At 40.1% G+C, this 19,982-nt stretch overlaps 1 protein-coding gene and 1 long non-coding RNA gene across 2 annotated transcripts in view; one reads left to right on the top strand and one right to left on the bottom strand.

Annotated features, from left to right (window-relative positions):
* LOC110197008 (uncharacterized) overlaps positions 1-2,663 on the bottom strand; it is a 40,577-nt gene extending 37,914 nt beyond the window's left edge. Inside the window, exon 1 of the long non-coding RNA XR_002321383.2 lies at positions 1,819-2,663. This is a non-coding gene — a long non-coding RNA (uncharacterized LOC110197008). The remainder of the gene's footprint in view (positions 1-1,818) is intronic.
* Positions 2,664-2,854: 191 nt separating this feature from the next.
* CACYBP (calcyclin binding protein) lies at positions 2,855-17,992 on the top strand. The gene is made up of 6 exons (XM_020970536.2): positions 2,855-3,093; positions 12,238-12,457; positions 14,797-14,893; positions 15,209-15,308; positions 16,866-16,960; positions 17,537-17,992. The coding sequence occupies exons 1-6, from the start codon at positions 3,073-3,075 to the stop codon at positions 17,691-17,693; spliced, it is 690 nt and encodes a 229-aa protein (XP_020826195.1). The 5' UTR covers positions 2,855-3,072; the 3' UTR covers positions 17,694-17,992.
* The last annotated feature ends 1,990 nt before the right edge of the window (positions 17,993-19,982 follow it).

The raw sequence follows: 19,982 nt of genomic DNA, 5'->3' as shown, positions 1-19,982 counted from the left end.
CAAAATTATAAACAAGCTTGGCCACAAAACTGAGATAGGAGAAAACACCTCCCACTACTGGAATGAGGATAATGGGGAAAATTAATGGCAAGAGATGATAAAGGCCTAAAAGGGGGAAGGAAACAAACATTTATTAAGCACCTAATATGTTCCAAGTACTTTACAACTGATTTACAGGTAGGGACACCCAATGCTGCGAAACATTAGTATGTCAGATTTTTTTGTGTATTACTTGGTTTTACTGAATGATTTCTTCCTCTTTTTTAATTTGTTTAATTAATTAAAAGTATTTTTCATAAGGGATGCTTCTGGGGTTGAGATAAAAGGATACAGGGGGAAATCTAGATGTCTATGACAACACTATTCACTGGACTTCCCATATTTAAAACCTTAGGGATAATGCTGACTCTTCTTTCTATCACCTCTGATATGCTACAAATTACTAAGGCTTGTTGATTCAACCTTTATAGCCTCTCCAACCCAAGTCATTATTAAGTGCTTATTATTTGCACTGTGCTAAGTATTGGTTATACAAAGACAAAAATGAAAGTCTTATCCTCAGGGACCTTACATTCTATTAAGGAGATTTAACATGTATAGAGAAAATTAAAGACAAAATACATATAAAGTTGTTTGCCCCTTGTTCTCTAAGAGGACCATGACATCAGGGAGGTGATATCATAATATGCAAGTGAATTGGATTTAAGCAAGGAAGGTCTGTGCAAAGTCACCAGCCTCAGTTTCTCCTCCAGAGCCATCTGGGTCCAGTGGAGAGATACAGACCAGGATGACTGGAGATGACCCTCATATATAAAGTACTTTCTGGCAATTAGAGGGACCAGGATGGGCTTTCTGTAGAAGGTGGCCCGTTCTAGCCAAACTAGAAAAAAGGTAAAAGAAAGCTAGAGATTCTATGAGGCAATCCAACATGCATTTGTTAAGCCCGTGGTAAGTGCAAGGTGAGAGGCATCATAGACTACACAGCCTTGAATTCAAACCATGCTGGTCATGTGACCCTAGACCAGTTACCAAACCTTTCCATAGTCTCAAACAACCCTTTTGACACTATAAGTAACAGGGGAATTGTGGCCCTGCATAGGCAGAGGGAGTTTCTACATTAATTACCAACACCAATGAAATAGTAGGTCTGGACCTACCTCTTTCCTCCCTTCTCACCCCCAACTCCCAATGGTAAAAACACTGTGGTAGGTTCTAGAGATATAAGGATGAAGTAAAATAAACATTCCATGCCTTCAAAGAGCTTATCAGGCGATATAACATGTAAACACAAATGTGTTTTTACATGATGATTTGAAGGACTTAGGACTAACACCTAGGGTTTCCATAGGAGAGGGCAGCTGGGCTAAACCTTGAAGGAAGCTAGGGATTCTAAGAAAGTAGACGACAGAAGGAATGCATTCTAGGCATAGGGAACAGCTGAGCCAAAACGTGGAGGTGAAAGATGGAATTTTGACTTGGGGTTGTATAGCAAGCAGTTTATTTTCAGTGAAATGTAATGTGTTCAAAAGGAAGTAAAGGATGAGGCCTTTGTATTTAATCCTAAAGGCAACAGGCCAGGAGTGACATGGAAACAATCATACTTTAGAAGTATTATTTTGCCAGTTGAAGGGAAGATGGATTGGACAGAAGATGACTAGAAGCCAATCCAATTAGGAGGCTGTTGCAATGCTCAAGGAAAGAGGGGGAAGTGAAAAGGGACAAGCATTTATTAAACGCATACCACGTGCCAGGTACTTTTTGCAAAGCTAGTGCCTCCCCTCTAAGAGTACCTGCAGTTTACTGTGCTCAGCAGCGTACCTCATCTGCACACAGATAGCTTGTTGTCTCCATTGGATGGTGAGCTGTTTGAGAGCAGGGTCTGTTTGAGCCTTTCTTTGCATCCCCATAGACTAGCACAATGGCTGGCACATGGTTAGGAAGCCCCTAATATCGTTGACTTGAAGTGATGGCAAGGGGCTGGTCTCGCTTTCGTATCTATATCCCCAACCCCCGAGAGGAGAGCAAGGCACAAACAGCAGGTGCTTAATAAAGGCTTCTTGCTTTCAGTCTCTACTGGACTGTGGGGTCCGACAAAGACGGGCCGAGTATGTGTATACATATAATATGACAGATACTTTCCAGGACCAGGCTGGCGAGGTGTTTCTGGCCTTTGCATCCTGAGCTGTCTCTAGGTGGGGGCCGGGGAGGGTGCCGAGACTGCTGGGGCGTGCAGGTGGAGCAGGAAGGCCCCCCCCAACCCCTAGGAGCCCCGGCCCGGCTACGGCCAAGGCCCCTCCCAGCCTCCCAAACTGGTTGTGACGTCACCGCGGGGGTGACGCAACGTGGGCTCGGACAAAAATGATCCACGTAGCCCGCCACTTTAAACCGGCCGCTTCCCCCCTCCCCCCCCCGTGGGTGGGTCTGCTCTGGACCTCTAAAGCTTTTCAAGATTTTGCCTTGAGTAAGATGGCGGCGTCCACAGGCGGCCCAGCGTCCTTAGAGGAAGCAAAACCACGGCCTCGCCCACTGATCCCCACGTTCGGGAAATCTTTCCGGTCGTTGGTGGGCTGCGGCTGCGCGGGAATGACGGGCAGAGGAGGCAGGGGTTGCAAGCGACGTGTTCTTTTCCTCCAACTGCCTGTCAGACCCGCCGCGCGACGCTGGCTTCCGCAGGCAGAGCGCGTGCGCTAGACTGGGCGGGGCTTAGGGCTTGGCGGGGCCCGGGGCTTGGCAGAGGCTACACGTGTGTGGCTCGCGAAGGTTCCAGAGGCACCTCGCGCTAGAGGAAGGGCGGGGCAATGAAGAGGGGGAGGGGCTCTGGAGGCCGGCCGAGTCCCGTTCGGTCTGTCCTCGCGCAGGCGGCCTAAAGAGCGGCTCGCGGCGGGCCGTTCCTCGCGCAGGCGGCCTAGAGGACGGCCCGGGAACTTCCGATCTGTGCGCAGGCGGCGCTTGGGGGCAGCGGCTCGTGGCGGTCGGCTCTGCGCTCTGAGCCCGGTACTTGCCGTGTGGGATCCCGGGGCCTCTCCTCTGCGTGGTCGCAGCCCGCGTTACTCCTGGAGGTGGCGGCAAGCCATGGCGGCAGCCCTGGAGGAGGTAAGGCCCTGTGCCCTGGAGCCTTCCCCCCCTTGCGGTCCTCTCAGCGCCCGAGCATCCTCGGGAGCCCCGGCAGCCCCCTCTGTCTGCCCGCTCTTGCAAAGCCCCTTCCCCCTCTTCCGGTCTGCGGTGGCGCGGCCCCGAGGAAAGTTCCTCGTGGCCTCGGGGGGCCCGGGCAGGAGAGAACCCGGACCGCAGGCGGGTGGCGCCAGGTCCGGTGCGCTCAAAGCGGCCCCTGATAACTGCTGGTTTAGTGAAAATTGCGAATCATCCCCCTTGGCTGCTTTTATGGCCTCGTACTGGGCAGTGTTGCAGCTCAGCTCGGTCAAGGGGGCTTTCATCCGGATCGGGTTGGGTCGGTGGGCCTAAACCCTGTCGTGGTTGCGATTCTAGAAAGTTAATTCCGCGCTGGGCATGTGGTAAAGGATTTCGGCAAGTGAAAGGCTGCGGGTGTCAGGTTGGATGTTTGGAAAGTAAAGGAGACAAGGAAGTGACCTTGGACCCAGCAGTTTTGTTCTTCTATGGAAAATTTACTTTGATGGCTGTGTTCAGTCATGTCCAGACGTAGGAAAACTTGAACAAAAAGCTGAACGCAGTTGTTCAAGATTCAAAAGTTGGGATCCACCATTACTAGCGGTGCCTTATCTCGGTGAGAGTTTGTTTTTCAGCATCATAAAGATACACTGAGAATAAAGAAATAGACTTTCAATTTTACTTCTGAATTTAAAGTATGTTTAAATCATAATAAAAACTTGAATTTGTTAGGCTGCCCACAGTTTAAAACTTTTTCAGTACCTAGGAGAGGAACAGCCCCTGGGCTTCTAGTGGATTATGTAAATATGTGTATAGTTCAGCCCGTCTGGTAAAGGGTTAACCCCAAGAGACATAATTGTCCCTTTCAGCTTTGTAGTGCAAAGAACAATCATAATCAAGAGACCTAGTTTCTAGGTCCTGTTCTGCCACTAATTAATTGTGTGATCTTGGGTAAGTGAACCTCCCAGGCTTCAATTTTTCTCATCTGTAAAAGTGAGCAGTTAGACTAGGCTATTTCTAGGAGTGTTAATAATGCATATATTATGCATTAGTAACTTTTAAAGTACAAAATGCTCTCCATTCGTTATTTGATTTGATCACCACAACATTGTTGTAAGGTATTTAGTACAGGTATTATTATTTTACAGATGAAGAAACTGAGGTTCAGAGTTTATTATGCAGGACTGGAACGTGAATATCAGTTCCAGATCCAGGCATCTTTCTGTTGTTACAAACAATACAATATTCACTTGAGTAATTGGAAATATCTATGTCATATATTCATTTTAACCCACATAAATTAGGGGTAATCTCTACAGAGCCGCTAAGGTGGGGCAGTGGGTAGAATGGGAACCTGAAGTCAGAAAGACTTAATCTTCCTGAGTTCAAATGTGGCCTCAGGCACTTACTATCTGGGAGACCCTGTTTGCCTCAGTTTCCTCATCTTTAAAATGAGCTGGAGAAGAAAATGGCAAACCACGCCAGTATTTTAGCCAAGAAAACCCCAAATGCGGTCATCTAGGACTGAACAGCAATCATTATTCAAATATATATTTTTTTCCAACGAGTGAGTTAGTAATCCTGTAACAGGCAACTTGGAAATAAATGTTTTTAATGAGTTATGCATGACTACAAAGTTGGAAATGGTGTATATGACAAAGAAGAGAGTTCTGTTGTCCATTCTTCTGGATGTATGTTGCTCTGATCTTCGAATAGTCAAACAATCAAACAATCAAAATTGTGCTGGCCTTCTCCAGTATAAATAGCTGGAAACATTTTACCAATAAAAAGTTGCACATCAGTGGATGAATAACTCCATTAAAGTGTCAAAGCTACCTGGGAGAGATTTGTCAGGATGAATTAAAAGGCATGGGGAAAAATATAAAGACAAAAATAAAATTGTCCTTTTTTCTGAAGAAAGTTACTTTTTAATAGGGAAGACATGTTCACACAGAAGTTTACACTGAATCTGCAGAACAAACATAGTTGGGAGGTGGGGTGCGGTGGAGGGTGTACAAGCAAATGGAAACTAGGAAATACTTCATATAGATAATGGTACTTGAACTGAGGCTTGAAGGAAACCAGGAGTTGGCAAGAGGTCAAGTTTCAGAGAGAGTGCATTCAGGCATGGGGTGCAGCCAGTACAGAGCCACAGACAGGAGATTGGGTGTCTTGTGTACCAAACAGTAAGTTGGCTAGCGTGTATTGGAATAGAGAGTTTGAGTTTGCGTAGGTAAAGTATAATAAGTCTGGAGAGGTAGAAGGGAGCCAGGTTGTGAAGGTATTTAAATGCCAAGGTATGCCTGTATGTACTTGCTGCCTTGGTAATTGGAAGGATATTGTTGCCTTGTTCAATATTTTGGAAGTTTGGAAGAGGAGTGGTTTTAGGGGAAAAGATGAGTTCTGTTTTAGACGTATGGAGTTGGAAATGTCTAAAGAATATTCAGTTGAAAATGGCCATTAGGCAGCTGGCAGTGTAGGACTAGAGTAAGGAGATATACTGGGGAGGGAGGGAGGGAGGGAGGGGGAGAGAGAGAGATATAATAACTTATCCAGCTCTAATGAAAGATCAAGTGACCAAAATTGAGAAAAAGTCTCAGAATGGAACTTTCTGGTGCATAGCAATGATGAATCAGCAAAGGATATTGATTCTGAAAAAAGACCATTTGCCAAGAGGTCCCTCTTTTTCAAAAACTTCCTCTTCATTTCAAGTAACTCACTTGCCTTTTGTCACCTTCCCCTCCCACCCCATCTTACATAAAAGGCAACCCTTTTCCTTGCCAAGGCAAACCCCTCTACTACATGCACAAGTTATCCCATTCCTTCTTAATAGATTGACTCCTCTCTTAACTATATTTTTAATCTCTCTCCTTTCCCTCCTTCTCTCTTTCTGTCTCTCTCTCCCCTTGCTATTTCTCTCTCCTGTTCTCCCCCTCTCCTTTTCATCCGTTCCACTTTCTGCTATCCCTTGGCTGCTTCCCTACTGCCTGCAAAATATGCCTGTATCTCTCCCATCCACAAAAAAATCCTCACTAGATTTATCCATCGCCACCTGTGATTATATCCTGTCTCTTCTTCCTTTTTACAGCCAAACTCCTAGAGAAGACTGTCTACAATAAGTGTATCTCCTTTCCTTTTTTCTCATTCTCTTAACCCTGTGGTTTTGACTTCTGACCTCATTCAATTGAAACTGGTCCTTCCAAAATCTAATGGCTTCATCTCAATCCTCATCTTTCTTGACCTCTGACACTGTTGATCATCTTCTTCTTGATACTTTTCTCTAGGTTTTTAACACTATCCTAGTTCTCCTACCTAGCTCCTCAGTCTTCTTCATCCAGACCTCATCTGATAACTTGGGACTCTGTCTGGTTCTCTCTTCTTTCTCTATACTGTTTTATTTGGTGATCTCATTTGCTCCCATGGATTTAATTATCATCTCTGTTGATTCTCATATCTACTTGTCCAGCTGTCTACTGACCTACAGTCACATGTCTCCAATTTACTCTATGTATATCTTGTTTTTTACATAGTTGTTTTCATATTGTCTTCCCCAGTACACTGTGAACCCCTTGAGAGCAGGGACTGTCTTCTGCCCTTTTTTGTACCCAAATCACTCTTATCACTGTAATGGCACATAGTAGGCACTTGATAAATGCTAATTTACTGACTGTTACACATCTTGAACTAGATGTCCCAAAAATATATTAATTCAACTAAATTCCTTACATTTCTCTCCAAACCCTTCTTTCTTGAACTTCCTTATTAGTATGAAGGGTACCACTGCCAGTCACCTAAACTGACAACTTAGGTGTCATCCTAGATCTCTCTGCATATCCAGTCTGTTGCCAAAGCCAGTCCAATTATACCTTCATAACATCTCTTGTATATTCCCCTTTCTTTCCTGACTTTGCCATCATCCTGATGCAGGCCCCTATCACCTCATGCTTTGTACTATTGCAGTAGCCTGTTATTTGGCCTCCTTGCCACAGGCCTCCCCACTCCAGTCCACATCCTTCCACCTAGCTGTCAAAATAACCTTCCAAAAGCACAAGTCTGACATTGTCAACACCACCTACCACCACCACCCTCCTTCAGCAAATTCAAGTGGCTCCCTATTACCTCCAGGGTCAAATATAAAATTCTTCTACTTGGCCTTTAAAGCCCTTCATAGCCTGGCCATACCCTGATCCAGGCCTTCTTCCTGTTCTTCCCACAAGTTACTCCATCTCCCAACTCTGGGCGTTTTCACTGGCTGTGTCATACTGGAATTCTCCCCCTCCTCATATCTGCCTCCTGGCTTCCCTGAAGTTCCAGCTCAAGTTCCATCTTCTACAACAATCATCTTTTGATTCCTCTTAATGCTGGTGGTTTCTCTTTCTTGATTATTTCTGTATTATTTTCTGTGTGTGTGTGGGGGGGGGGTTGTTGTACATAATTGCTTTCATGTTGTTTTCCCCCAATAGACTGTGAGTTCCTTGAGAGCAGGTACAGTGTTTTTTGTTATTTTTTGTAACCACAGCACTTACCACTGTGTTGACTGACTGACCTGATTAAAAAGGAACAGTCAGATGGGAGGAAGACCAGGAAGGAACAATGTCACAAAAACAGAGGGGAAAAGCATTCAGGAGAAAGTGGTTGACCATCAAATGCTGCTGAGAGGTCAAGAAGGATGAGGATTGAAATGAGGCCATTAGATTCCAATACATCTTTGGTCACTTTGGAGAGAGCAACTGCAGTTGGGCAAGGTTGGAATCCATTTTGCAGTCAGTCAAGACGAAAGTTAGAGGAAAGAAGATGGAGGCAGAATATAATGGGCTTTTTCCAGGATTTTGACAGAGAAGGGAGGAGAAATACAGCATGATAGTTAACCTGGAATGGTAGGATTGATTGGGAGTTTCTTTTTCTTTTCTTTCTTTTTTTTTTAGTATTTATTTTTATTAATTTATTTTGATTTATCAGCAGTCACTTTCATATGCTTTTGAGTTTAGAGTTTTTCTCCCCCTTCCTCCCCACCACCCTCCCTAAGACACCATGCAAGCTGATATAGGCTTTACATATACATTCCTATTAAACTATTTTCATATTAGTGATGTTGTAAGTAAGAATTAGAACCAATAAGAGGAACCACCAGAAAGAGGAAACAAAACTCAACAGAAGGAAAAAAAAATAGCAAATAATTTGCTTCAATCTGCATTCAAACTCCATAGTTCTTTCTTTGAATGTAGATAGCATTTTCCATCATGAGACCTTTGGAGATATCTTTGATCCTTGTGTTGCTGGGAAGGGTTAAGTTTATCAATATTAGTTGTCACACAATGTGGCTGTTACTGTGTACAGTGTTCTTCTGGTTCTGCTCACTCCACTCAGCATCACTTCACATGTACATCTTTCCAGGTTTTTCTGGTCTGCCTGCTTATCATTTCTTATAACACAATAGTATTGCATTACATTCATATACCACAGCTTGTTCAGCCATTCCCCAATTGATGGGCATCCCCTTAATTATCAATTCTTTGCCACCACAAAAAGAGCTGCTATAAATATTTTTGTACATGTGGGTCCTTTTCCCATTTGTATGATCTCTTTGGGATACAGCCCTAGAAGTGCTATTGCTGGGTCAAAGGGTATGCATATTTTTATAGCCATTTGGGCATAGTTCCAAATTGCTCTCCAAAAAGTCTGGATCATTTCGCAACTCCACCAACAATGCATCAGTGTTCCAATTTTCCCACATCTTCTCCAACATTTACCATTTTCTTGTTTTGTCATCTTGGTCAATCTGATTGCTGTGATGTGGTATACCTCAGAGTTGTTCTGATTTGCATTTCTCTAATCAGTAGTGATTTAGAGCATTTTTTCATATGACTGTAGATGGCTTTAATTTCTTCATCTGAGAACTGCCTGTTCATATCCTTTGACCATTTATCAATTGGGGAATGACTTGTATTCTTATAAATTTGACTTAATTCTCTATGTATTTTAGAAATGAGGCCCTTTTGATTGGGAGTTTCTGCCCAGCATAGGGGAGACTTGCATATGTTTGTAGGCAGGAGAGAAGGAACTTTTCAAAAAGGAGGAGAAAGTGAAGGACTTAAAGGTAAGGATAATATTGGGGGTACTCTGCTAGGGGGTAATCTTTTGATTGAGAGGGGTTGGCCTTGCTGAGAGAAGGGGAATCTCTTCATCAAGGAGGAAATTGTAGGAGATTATATCAAGGGGCTGTGTACAGTGAGGAGAAGGGAGTCTATATTGCATAGCTTTGATTAGTTTGGGCTTTTTCAATAAAGTGTAAGAAGATCTCAGATTGGAGATGAGGAGAGAAAGGTGCAATAATAGGATACATATATGTTCACAGAACATTAATGAGCTAAGAAATCATTAGGTACAGAACTATAGGAGGTTGCCTCAGGGAACATGGCTTTAGAAAACTATGTAAGATTAAAGACTGGGTATGGAGGGCCTGGGAATGCAGGTATTTGGGAAAGGATCTATAATGATTACATTCTTCCTATATCATACTATATAATGCTTCCTGTGTCATGGAATTTTGAGTTGCTGGCTACAGCCACAGTTTTTGCTCTGTGTGAATGTCTTCTACAGGCTTCCTTGCCGTAATAGCTTTTGATTAAGAAATCAGTGATTTAAAAAAATCAGTGTGTCAGAATTTTGATTTTTACTAAAATACTCTTCAAAAGTCAAAATATTCATCTGTTTAGGAAAATTGGTAAGTCTTTGTGTTCATTCTAGCTGAATACTACAGGAGGGTAAAAGCCTTTTTTTTTTTTGTAAAATGTTTCAGTATAGTATAGATTCTCAATTTTATTTTCCACAAAAATATCTTGATAGAAACGGTAGCTTTGAACTAAAATGACTTTTTCTGTTTTATATCAAGCTAAATATAAATACCATTGTGACAACACATTTATGTTGCTAAGTTAGAAAAAGCAATTATTTATAAATTCCTTTGCTGTGCTTTGTATTATGTATTTTTTTAATGTTCTAAGTAACGTATTTTTAAGTGGTCATGATTCAAGTACCATTCTGTCTACTTGAGACTGTTTTAGCAGCTGTCCATATGCAAATCATTCGATGCTGCTTGCTGTTAGATATCTTTTTTTTTTAAAGCCAGGAGCTCCATTAAAATACTCATTCCTACTCCATCAGGGTAGAATCTTAAACTGAGATAACTCATACATAGGCTATTGTGTGTTTGTATGAAAGAAAACAGGAACAAAAATGTAAGTTTGGTGGGTGGGGATCATTTGCAGATCTTTTCCCTTCCTCCCCATTTAGCCTTTTCCATTCCTCTTCCCCTCATTTTTTTTTTCTTTTCTCTAAACCCCTGACTCCTGGTAGTAGGGCTAGACTAGAAAGGAGTTAGGACAGGGTAAAGATGGGCAAGTCTCTGGGAATTTCCAAACACAAGGCAGACATTAAGAATTTTAAAGTTATCTCTGTGTCTGCTCCCCCAAACAGAGCTGGGTGAATTGATTTTTAAGAAATAGCCCCAGTAGAGTTAGTTCAGTTGGTAGGAAGAGAACTGGAATGATAGGAGTATTAGATAAATGTGCTTTGCTTCACATACTTAAAGAAATAAATGTTTGTTCTATGAGCAGCAACACCATATGCTTGATATGAACATAGTAGTTATGCCATTACTGTTGAAACCATTAAAATACATCATTGATTTCCAAAGGGTAGCACTGGTGTCACATTATATTAAGTGCACTTAAAGACATAGATTTGCTGATGTCACAGGAACAACATTGTTCAGTATAGAAAAATCAGATTTCCAATCAGATATTCTGGTATATAGTATAACATAATTCTATAGATTGCAGGAAATGCAGGCTATGGATCTTTTTGGATTGTAGTTCCCCTTCATAGGATCATAGATCTGGAGCAAAAAGGGACCTCAGCACATGGGGTCTGACTCCTGCAATTCCCCTGACTGTCCCAAGGTCCTACAGGTAGGTTGGGGAATTCAGGAGTTTGTTGTTTTGTTTTGCTTTTGTTTTTACATCTAGTGGTGTTGGAGCTGTCTGTTTTGAGGGAGGTTGTGGCTTTTCAATCATAGCAGAACTTCAGAAAGGAAATGATTTTTTTTTTAAGATAAATTTATTTATTTTTAGTTTTCAACATTCATTTCCACAAGTTTTTGAGTTCCAAATTTTGGAAATGATTTTTGTTCTGTATTTTTTACACAGGATAATAAATCTCTTAAATACTTCCCAGCTCTGATTATATGATTCTTTGAATATGTGATGAAGAAATAGCATTTCAAAGTAGAGGCGATCAGCTATCCAGTGAAACATGTCATGTGGTTTAGAGAATTCAAAATTGACTATCAGTTTGATGGGTATTGTTAAGGGGCACAAGGGGAAAAAAGCGTATTTGACAGGAAGAAAGGAAAAGCTAGTGAGAATTTAGGGTCATTAAGAGAGAGGTAGAGGCATACTTCCAGGGCCAGCAAGGTACATTTCCTTTTGACATTGCTTTTAAGGAATGATAATACTAAGCTGGAGAGCATTTTCAAAGAGGACAACCAGGATAGTGAAGGGCCTTGGGGATCATTCCCACAAAGATTAGTTGAAGGACCTGAGAATGTTAAACCTGGAGGAGAGAAAGCTGAGGAGGAACTTGATAGCTCTAAGTATTTGAAGGACTATCCATATGGAAGTGAGATTAGATTATTCTGCTAGGTCCCACCTTTGAGGGACTAGAAACAATATTTGTGGGGTTCTTTTTTCCTTAAGGCAGATTTAGGTTTGATATAAGGGGAAAACTTGTTATCCAAAAGTGGCATGATCTGTCACAGGCGGTAAGTTGGTTCCCTTTCACAGGAAAGCTTCAAGCAAAGCCTGGATACTTGTCAGGCAGGTTGATTGTAGAGGATCTTTATGGTAAGGTATAGGTTGAACTCTGAGGTCCCTTTCAGATCTGAAATTTTGTGTTTTTGTGAATTGCACATTATAAGAGGTGGTCTGCCAAGCCAGAATAACGTAGAACTTATTTCTATTTCCACTTCAGCGTTTAGAATATAAGTTGGGTATAACAAATGGATCTTTATCCTTTAGGTCATAGTAAACATATTTTGTTCTCTTTAAACAGCTACAGAAAGACCTGGAAGAAGTGAAGGAGTTGTTGGGAAAGGCCACTAGGAAAAGAGTCTGTGATGTCCTAACAGCAGAAAAGTCCAAGTTAGAGACAGAAATCAAGCACAAAACTAAGCAGAATGGACAGCAGAAAGGAGAAACTATTGATAAGGAGAAACCAGCAGCTGTGGTTGCCCCCATTTCAGTTGGGTACACAGTGAAAATCAACAATTATGGTATGGCTGCTTCTCCCACGTCCAGCTTTTCTGTTTCTTTGTGAACTCACCAACACATGAATTTTTTTGTTGTTGTTCTCATTGTCGTTATAAATGATAGGAAGGGGTAAGAGGGTATCAGTTCTTGTTTAATCTGAGGAATTCTGTTTTTCAGTGCTATAGATGAAAAACAAGGCTGCATCCCAAAAGGCCTATGCAGGACAGCTAGATTGTTTAAATTAAGGGCAAGTGAGAGAAGGGGAGGGGCAATAATGAGAAGGGTTCAGGATCCAGGGTATCCTAAATAATACTTTCTAGTCTTTCTCTGTCCTCTGCTAAACCAACCATAAAAATTATCTGACACAAAGAATCCATCTTTACAGCAGAATCATTGATTTATAGTGTTGTAAGGGACGTGCAAACAGGCTCAGGGGGTTGAAATGCCATCTGAGCATGTTTTAGTTGAAAGAACTGAGGCTGTTTAGCCTGGAAGAGACAAAATTTATTGGAGGAAATGTTGCATCTGCAAATATTTGAAGACTTGTCATGTGGAAGAGGGTTTATCTGGCTTTAGAGGGCAGATCTAGAAATAGGTAGAGATCAATTTTGGCTCATTTTAAGGAAAACTTCTAAGAATTTAGAAAGTTGTTTTAAGTTGTTTACAGTGGACTACATTAGGAAGTAGTGAATTAGTTCCCTGTTGTATATTTATGTTATTGGACTAAATGACCTGAGATTTCCAGTTTTTTAATTCTGTGATTCCATTGAAGTGATTTGCTTAACGTCACATAGCTAATTAAATGGTAGAGTTTGGCTGATAACAGATTCTTATCCTGGAATCTGTTAACTCTTTTTTTAAAAAAGAAATATTTTGATGTGTTTCAATATAATTGGATTTCTTTGTAATCCTATGTATCTTATTTTATGCATTTAAAAACTTTATTCTGAGGTGTCCATGGGCTTCACCAGACTGACAAAGGGGTCCATTTCGCAAAAAAGGTTAAGGAAGCTTGGACTCCATTCCTAGTTCCTGATTTCCAGTTGAGTGTTCTTTCTACCTTCCTGCACTATTCTTATTTAAAATTTGGCTCAACATCTTTGTTAGAAGTCTTCCCTGGTCTATATTCATTTACATAACATCAACATTTCTACTCCATCCTGATAACTAAACCATGCCTTTTATATGTAGTTTATATATATGTTAATGTTGATTAAGAATTCATTAGATTTTAAGCGGGTTGGGGAAAGAATACAAGCTTTTGTTCAAAAATACATCCTTGGTCAGTCAGCAAGCATTTGTAAAGTACCTACTGTTGTGCCAGGCCCTATGCTGAGCACTAGGGATACAAAGAAAGGCAAAAGACAGTACTCACTCTGTGGGGCATATAATAAAGTATTTGTTGGTACCTGAATAAATACGATTTAGGAACCTGAAGCAGAATATTGATGTCTTAGCAGATTGGGAGACTGAGTGATATAGCAGCAGGGCCTCCCCCCCCCCCAATTGGGTCCAGTGCATTTCAGCTCAGAGCTTAGCTCTGCTTATTAGTGTGCATAATTTCACTTTTTTTGTCCTCACTTTCCTTGTCTACAATGTCTCTAAGGTCCCTGCCTAACCCTTAGTCCACTGGATAGGAGGCACAAGACTTAGTGTCAAGTCCTGATTTTTCTTTGTGCCATTGGGTCTGAACGTCTGAGTCTCTTGTCTTGAGTGTGTTTGTGAACACACCTTGAAAGCTGTAGAAAACACTACGATTATGAGGTAACTTAACTTAATGGATGAAGAACTGGACATTAAAAATAGCATAAAGAAGTAGGAAAATTATGAAACCAAAAAAATTATTTTAAATGCAATTGGTGGAGCTTAGTAAACCACCAGAATAAGAGTAGAAGAGAAGGTATATGACAAGAATGTGTTTGGCTTTCACATTTCCAGAAAGATTGTGTGATCTTTTCTAGTTCTGTGCTACTTAATTCTAGGCCTTGCTTTTGTGATTGATGAGTTTATATTGTGGAGCCAGCACAGCAATGTGGGATATATACTCAGAAGAATTAAGTTTGAATTATAGCACTTTTATGCTAGATAAAATCACTTAAGTTCTCCAAGCCTGAGTTTTCCCATTTGTAAAATGGAGGATTGCAGTATTTGTAGTATATACTTGTGAGGAAAGAGTTTTATAAACTAATAAGGTATTTTATGAATATAAATTTCTACTGTATACATAAGAAACACTCCCATTATTACATTCCTTCCATTATCTATTTTTATTACCAAGTAGTAGTATGAGCCATAGCTATCTATTATATTACAGAGCAAATTTAGAGAGTTGTCTGGCTAATTTACCTTTCTGTGTGTGTAGGATGGGATCAATCAGATAAATATGTGAAAATCTACATCACCTTAAATGGTGTTCAGCAAGTCCCCACTGAGAATGTACAGGTGCAGTTCAAAGAGAGGTAAGTATACAATGTAATTTGGAATACACGACTTTTTGTGGTTCATTGATTGCTTTATTAGTCATGGTAAATTTCCCATGTGAAGCTTCCTGTAAGTCTATTTAAATTTTATGATCAATCTCCCCATTCTATGGCTTTGAAAAATCTGTGTCTTTATATTTGAGAGGTAAGACTCATCAAATACTGCAGGAAGCAGCAGGGATTATAAAACCCTAGGAAAACCTAAATTCTCAGGCTTTTTGACCACTTTTCTTAACATCTTGAGTCTCATAGAACCAAGTAGATAATGCCTCTATCATTTTGTTTACCTTATAGGTCATTTGAAGTTCTTGTAAAGAATCTTAATGGGAAGAACTACTCTATGACTGTCAACAACCTCTTGAAGCCCATCTCTGTAGAAGGTAGTTTAAGAAAGGTGAGTTTTCTAGTTCTTTCCCTTTTTTTTTTGTAAGCATATTGTATAGTTAATTATATTGCACATTGTACCATTTGATTAATTTAGACCCTGCTAGGTCTAAACTTGTGAAAATTCAGAGATTGGACTGAAGTCTGCTTTTTCACTTGTCATGGGGGAAAATGCCTGGAAATAAGGAAAAGCTATTTGGAGCATTTAAAAAATACGGGGTGAAACAGCGGTGGCATTTATGGCAAGGTGTTGGTAGCACGTGCCTATAATCCTGGTACTAAAGAGGCTGAGTGAAGCTGGTAGATCCCTTGATTTGGGAATTCTTAGCTAAAACCAATGGGGTGTAAGCACTGTTTGGCATAGTATGGTGACTTCCTTGGAATGGGGAAGCCACCAGGCTGCCTAGGAAGGGGAAAATTAGCCCAGGTTGGAAGTAGAGCTGGTCACAGCTTGTGTGACATCAGCAGTAGGGTCAGGCTCCAGAGTAGCCATTTGTACTTCCAGCCCAGTCTTAAAAGAATTGTATAGATAAAGATACTATTTTTATCCATTAAATCTAGTCCTTTAAAGGTTCTTTTCTACTGGGAGGTTGATAAATACTAATAAAAATATGAAACTGCCTTAAAAAAATTCTATAATCTGTATTTACCACTCATATAAACTAGCCTCCTTCCAGACTACTTCTAATTAGCATCATATAGTGGAACAGTTAATATTTGCCATTCTGTAATTCTTTATAGAGATAAAATTAAACAATTGGCACAAGGTTATAGTTACTTTTGCAGACCCCAAATTTTTGCTGTTGACATATGATCCCATTATTCAGTAGTGAGTTTTTTCTTCTCATCTGTGTTTTTTTCCAGTGGTTGAAATCAAAAACAAAAATTATTTCTGGAGACAACTATTGAGATTAATACTTTATTTTCAGAAAAGTTCAAAGCTTTAAATAAAGTTTAGTCATTAGCAAAGTGAGATTAGTGAGCAGCCAATCAAATCAAAACTATTCTCAATGAGATATAAAAATAACAGGTGATTAGAAGTAGGCATTTGGAAGTTCAGCTGATAGAAAACAGTCCTCACAAATGAGTAGGCCAAAGTGTAACTTGTTAGCTATAATTTTAAAGCAAACATTTGATCTCCTTAGAGAAACATGGCAACAAAGGTTTAAAATATATTCTTGTTGACGAAATGTTGTAAAGGGAGGTGGTGCAAAATAATGAGCAATATCTTAGCACAAATCAATGAAAAAAGGAGAAGCAGGAAATTAGTCTGTAGAAAGCTTTGGTCTTAAAGCAACCCTATTAACATAGAGGTTACAAGGTGTTACAGTCTACCTTGTTAAGGAGTTGTGTGGTAAAGTAGAAAAATCACTAAACTGAACATCAGAAGATATGAGATCCCGGCACTTTTAACTGTGTACCCACTGGCAAGCCTTAGAGGATTGTTCTAGGGGTCAGATGAGATAATGCATAAGTTATTTATGATGGAGTGGAAAAGTTATGAATAAATATTATATACATAAAGAATCTGTTATATCTTGTTTGTATTTTTTCCTGGCTCTTCTAGATCAAGACTGATACAGTTCTTGTACTATGCAAAAAGAAGCAGGAACAGAAATGGGATTACCTGACCCAGGTGGAGAAAGAATGCAAAGAGAAGGAGTGAGTCTTTTTCCTTGCAGCTTAGATAATGTACAAGATGATTGTGCTGTGTGCAGGGTTTTGGACTGTTGGCACTTAAATTTTTACAGAGTAGTTTTTGTTTTTTGGCGGGGGTAACCTGACTTGAAGGGGGTTAATTAAGGTTATATTCTTAAAGTTTTGCTGCTTCTCTATTGTCAAAGCAGATCCTGAGGAAAACATGTGGCTAGGAATTATCTTTTCACATTTTAAGTCCAGTGATATTTATGGGTGGGTGAGTGAGGGGTGGGGTGGGCCTACAGTAGTATCATGCTCTATTGTCTTAAGGTGATGAATTGAAGTAGGCTAGCCATTCCCCCGTTCTTTGGGCCAGCCAGCTTGTGATTAATGGCATATTTCTGTGAAGCAGCAGGTCAGAGTTGGGGAAGAGGCTTAAGGTACCTAACCTTGGCCTCCTAGAGCACTCAGTTTTAACTAGCTAGTCTAACTGGCCAAAATGTATGTAGGACATAGAAAAATATTTTTTTTAATTCGATATTTGTTAATTGCAGGGAAGTTTTGTTGTAAAGCTTTATTCCATTTTCCTTTTTTCGACAGAAAATCTTCCTTTGATAATGACACAGATCCTAGTGAGGGGCTGATGAATGTTTTGAAGAAAATTTATGAAGATGGAGATGATGAAATGAAGAGAACTATTAATAAAGCCTGGGTAGAGTCAAGGGAGAAACAAGCCAAAGGAGAGAGTGAATTTTGAGACAAAAAGTCCTTTCAGCCACCAATGTGGAAATATCCTTTCCAATAAGGAACTGTTGCTGAGCTGCACAGATGTATTTGACAAGTATATTGTTTACACAGCCTTCTTCCAAGCAAAGACCATGAACTCTTTCCATTTCATGCTGGAGGATTTATTTAAAATAAAATATGCTTATTTTAAAACACTTCTTTCAAGGAAAGTTGCCTTAGTGCCCTGGTTTTGTGTGCAAGAAAGGGTCATTGTTTCCTTACTTCAATGTCAAAAAAAGTCTTGCTAATTAAAAAGCTATATATTCCTTATCTCTGGTGTTCATCTGCACAATTAAAGGGGTTGAATCTAATGTTCAAAGTAATCTTGCTTTCCCTTCAAGGTTGGGCCTGGACATTTAGTCTTGAGTCCTTCAACTTGATATTTTAGGAGGAGCGGGTATAAAATTTGAGGTGTGAGCCTGTGTTAATAAGTTATGGTATAAGATGACCCTTGCTCCTTAAGGAATAGGAGGGGAATGTTCGGTTACTGTTATAATTGGTATAAAGAGCACTTGATTCAAGTTTAAAGGATTAACTTAATAACCAGGTGTTACCACAAGGCAAGTCTACTAATATTAGGGAATTATTTGAAAATATACTAAAAATTCAAACAAGTCACAACTGAGCAAATAAGCCTATAGTGGTAAAAACTAATCTCAAATTTCTCCTGAATTTAACAATTAATAACAGTAATAAAATAAAGAAAAAATAACTAGCAACCTTTTGTCTTTATTTTTTTGCATGCATCATTAAGTGCTAGATATCTACAGAAAAGTAATATAACATAGTAAAAGTTTTATCTAATTCCTTAGGAAAGTGTTTAAAAAATTACTTCTAAAAATTATTTCTTTAAGTTATAAATGGAAAGAATGAAAGTAATTCCCCTTGGGACAAAAAAATGCCAACCCCTAAAATAGCAGTGATAATCTAGGAACTTTTATTCCAACCTCTGCTTGTTTAAACTTGACTAAAACTGGATAGGATTGGGGTAGTTCAGAAATGCTATTTAAATACAATTCAGTCATTCAGGCTTTTGACACAGCAATTCTTTGAGCTAGGTAATAGAAGTGTGTGTTATAGCCTCAATCTACACATGAAAAAACTAGTAACTCCCAAGTGGGGCCTTGAACTCTTATCTACTATACTATACTACATCTGAATCAGCAGCAGCAGGATTGGGGGCTTGAAGACACCTTTCCTTTAACTGTTTGGTGGTGCTTTTAACAAATTTTACTGATTGCGAGTTTCTTAAAGTAACAAAAACCCATCTTTTTAACCAGTATTTTCAGCTGGTGGTGTTTTTCCATGATTTGTAAAGCAGAATGAGTCAGCAAATGATAAAAGTTGCAGAGACTCTTAGTTGGGTGGACTTCCTATGGAGGATTTATGGAAGGACACAGATATAGGTTACCCAGAATGAGAAGGCATGGATGGATTGCAATTTGTATTGTTGAAGAGAGTCCCTTCATAAATAATAGAGCTATCGAAACAAAATATGAGTAGTCCCTTATTAAGGCTGGGCAATAAAAGGCACATCATAGAAACCCAAAACTTTTGAAGCATCAGATTTCACTGGTATAACTACTCCAGTGATCCATCTTAAAACCCTTCAGTAATTTAGCAGAAGGTCACTGGAAGTTGTTAGAGCCAAAAAATTCACCCTAAAGGTGCCATTCCCTTGCAAAGTTAGGCTGGAGTTTTGGCAAAGTCACCCTGAAAAAAACCCATGCTTTGAAGCTTCAATTGCCATACTCCCTTAGCATCACTGCTTATCCATTCCAGTGATTCTGAACCCTGTTCAAAACTCATTTTCCCTGTGACTGCTCCCTTATTCCCATCCCCCCAACCCAAACCCTCTATGACCCACTCTCAAGCTACCGTCTCTTGTGCTCTCTGGAATGTCAACTTCATAGGTAACACTTGCTTTCACTGTAAACCTTTTCCTCTCTTGCTCTCCCTTCTGCATTCACTGGGACCTTGTTCTTGACACAACTTTCCTTACCCCACTCACTCCCCACCCCACACCCTTCTCTTCCTTCCCCCAACATTCACTGGTCATAGTAGGGGAGATGAAATGCTCCTTACTCTGCATTGCCACTTTGAGGCTGTCCTACCACCATTATTCAGTAACATCTTTGAGGTTCATTCAATCCACATTTATCACTCAAAACTAGTTGGCTATAGCCTAATGACCTCGAGGACACTAATTCCTTCCTGAATGAGTTTAGTACCTACTTCATAGTCTTTCTTCTCTCCAACT

The sequence above is a fragment of the Phascolarctos cinereus genome, unplaced genomic scaffold (genome assembly GCF_003287225.1).
Source record: "Phascolarctos cinereus isolate Bilbo 61053 unplaced genomic scaffold, phaCin_HiC Scaffold_5;HRSCAF=322, whole genome shotgun sequence".
Taxonomy (NCBI): Eukaryota; Metazoa; Chordata; class Mammalia; order Diprotodontia; family Phascolarctidae; genus Phascolarctos; species Phascolarctos cinereus.
This window is presented reverse-complemented; position numbering and strand designations above follow the sequence as displayed.

Excerpts from the sequence above, each read along its gene's own strand:
- CACYBP (XM_020970536.2), top strand. The coding sequence starts at position 3,073 with ATGGCGGCAGCCCTGGAGGAG. Across the intron at positions 3,094-12,237 it reads TGGCGGCAGCCCTGGAGGAG|CTACAGAAAGACCTGGAAGA; the intron begins GTAAGGCCCTGT and ends CTCTTTAAACAG. Across the intron at positions 15,309-16,865 it reads TAGAAGGTAGTTTAAGAAAG|ATCAAGACTGATACAGTTCT; the intron begins GTGAGTTTTCTA and ends TGGCTCTTCTAG.